The sequence below is a fragment of the Seriola lalandi genome, unplaced genomic scaffold (genome assembly GCF_002814215.2).
Source record: "Seriola lalandi dorsalis isolate HSWRI2012SDOR001 ecotype SW California unplaced genomic scaffold, Sedor1 jcf7180002004868, whole genome shotgun sequence".
In the NCBI taxonomy this organism is placed as follows: domain Eukaryota; kingdom Metazoa; phylum Chordata; class Actinopteri; order Carangiformes; family Carangidae; genus Seriola; species Seriola lalandi.
The window spans coordinates 1-1,450 of NW_019475523.1; the positions used below are offsets into that span (position 1 = coordinate 1).

Here is a 1,450-nt window from a genome sequence, read left to right on the forward strand (position 1 = left end):
TGGTATCAGTGTGATGGAGGGAAGAGCGCTGCAGGCTGACAGTAACTGTTTACTGAGTTTACCAAAGTTACCGGTGTGGATCATAGAGTACGTCTGGGTTCACAAGATGATGGATATACAAGAAGGTCGGTGTTCAGTTATTTTTATGTACTGAAAGTTGGGGTAATAACACTTTAATTACGTTTTATTACATTGCACTGCAACAACGTTGTTTGTTTGTTTTGTGTGCTTAACTGTCACCATACAGAAAACTATTGTTGCATGCAGGCTTGGAAATCTAGGTTAAAACAAACTGCAGGACAGATATAACAGACTGTATGCATTTGTTTACTGTACTGCCTGTGTATGTATTGAGTATGAATATATACAGTACATTGATATGTGTAAGTATATATAAGGAGCCTATGTAAGCAAAGATATGATAAGTTAGCGCAGCCACAAGTTGCTCAGTGTTAACATCTTTGTTGATCACTTTAAGTTTTCATTTAATTCATTCATTTTCATTTTTAATTCTTAAACAACAATGAAAGAGTCTCAGCTTTAATTTGAATAGATTTACATCAATATGAAAGACCTGTGTGTGAGAAAATGTTTCCGATGAGATAGAGAACCTTGTTGGAGAGTCACTGCAAAACACAACAGATGACTAAAAATGACAGATACAATGAAATTAAAATCAGAGGAGGATGTGACGTGCTTCATGTTTTTTTCGCTCAGTTGTGGACCCTTCTGATTGGCCAGATGTGGACTCTCAGCCTCTTAGCATTGAGGATTCCTGGAGGCTGCGTGTTGCCTCTGCCCAGGTATATTCCATTGTGAAGAACAGGGACATGGAGCACTTCGAAAAAGTGATGGGCTTTCTGGAAGCCACTTACAGACTTCTACCCAGACTGGTGACTCCCATCAAACACATGAAGGTCATGTTTGGCCTTAAAACCATGGTATGGCAGTGAGTGCTGGTAACCTTCAGCCTGTAAAACTGGTGCTACTGACATGTTCTAGTAGAGTTATTCCATGGCTGTATTTATGTGCTTTCTGTTTATCTACCCCTCTCTCTTGGTTATTGTTTCTCTGTCCAGGTGATTATGTGGATGCTCAGGGAGGGTCGAGGAATGGTTGATACTCTGTTTAAAATCGCCCAGTTCTTCCCAAGTAAACTACCTCAATACCAAGATCAATGTGTAAGTGTCCAACACTGAAACTGTCCAACGTTCTGCATATTTCTAAGTCTTTGAAACAGCTAAACATGCTCTTACTCAGTTGATCTTAGACATGTGTAGAAGTCAGGGGCTTAAATTTTACCTAAAGTTGTACTAATCATTGTTTTGATATAAAGAATGGAAAAAAAGATGACTTTCAATGGGGAAGGGGTCTGTTCTGCAGTTTCCCTCATCTCTACAGAGCATTTTAGCCTCTTTAAGCTCACTGTTTTGGTTCATTCTCACCACTC

General features: G+C 39.3%; 1 protein-coding gene across 1 annotated transcript; it reads left to right on the plus strand.

Annotated features, from left to right (window-relative positions):
- Window positions 1-6: 6 nt before the first annotated feature.
- Window positions 7-1,181, plus strand: LOC147820033 (TERF1-interacting nuclear factor 2-like; the record flags this gene model as incomplete). The annotated part of the gene is made up of 3 exons (XM_087178321.1): window positions 7-125; window positions 718-941; window positions 1,080-1,181. Coding segments are annotated over exons 1-3 (438 nt in total), but the record flags the coding sequence as incomplete, so codon positions are not given.
- Window positions 1,182-1,450: the final 269 nt, after the last annotated feature.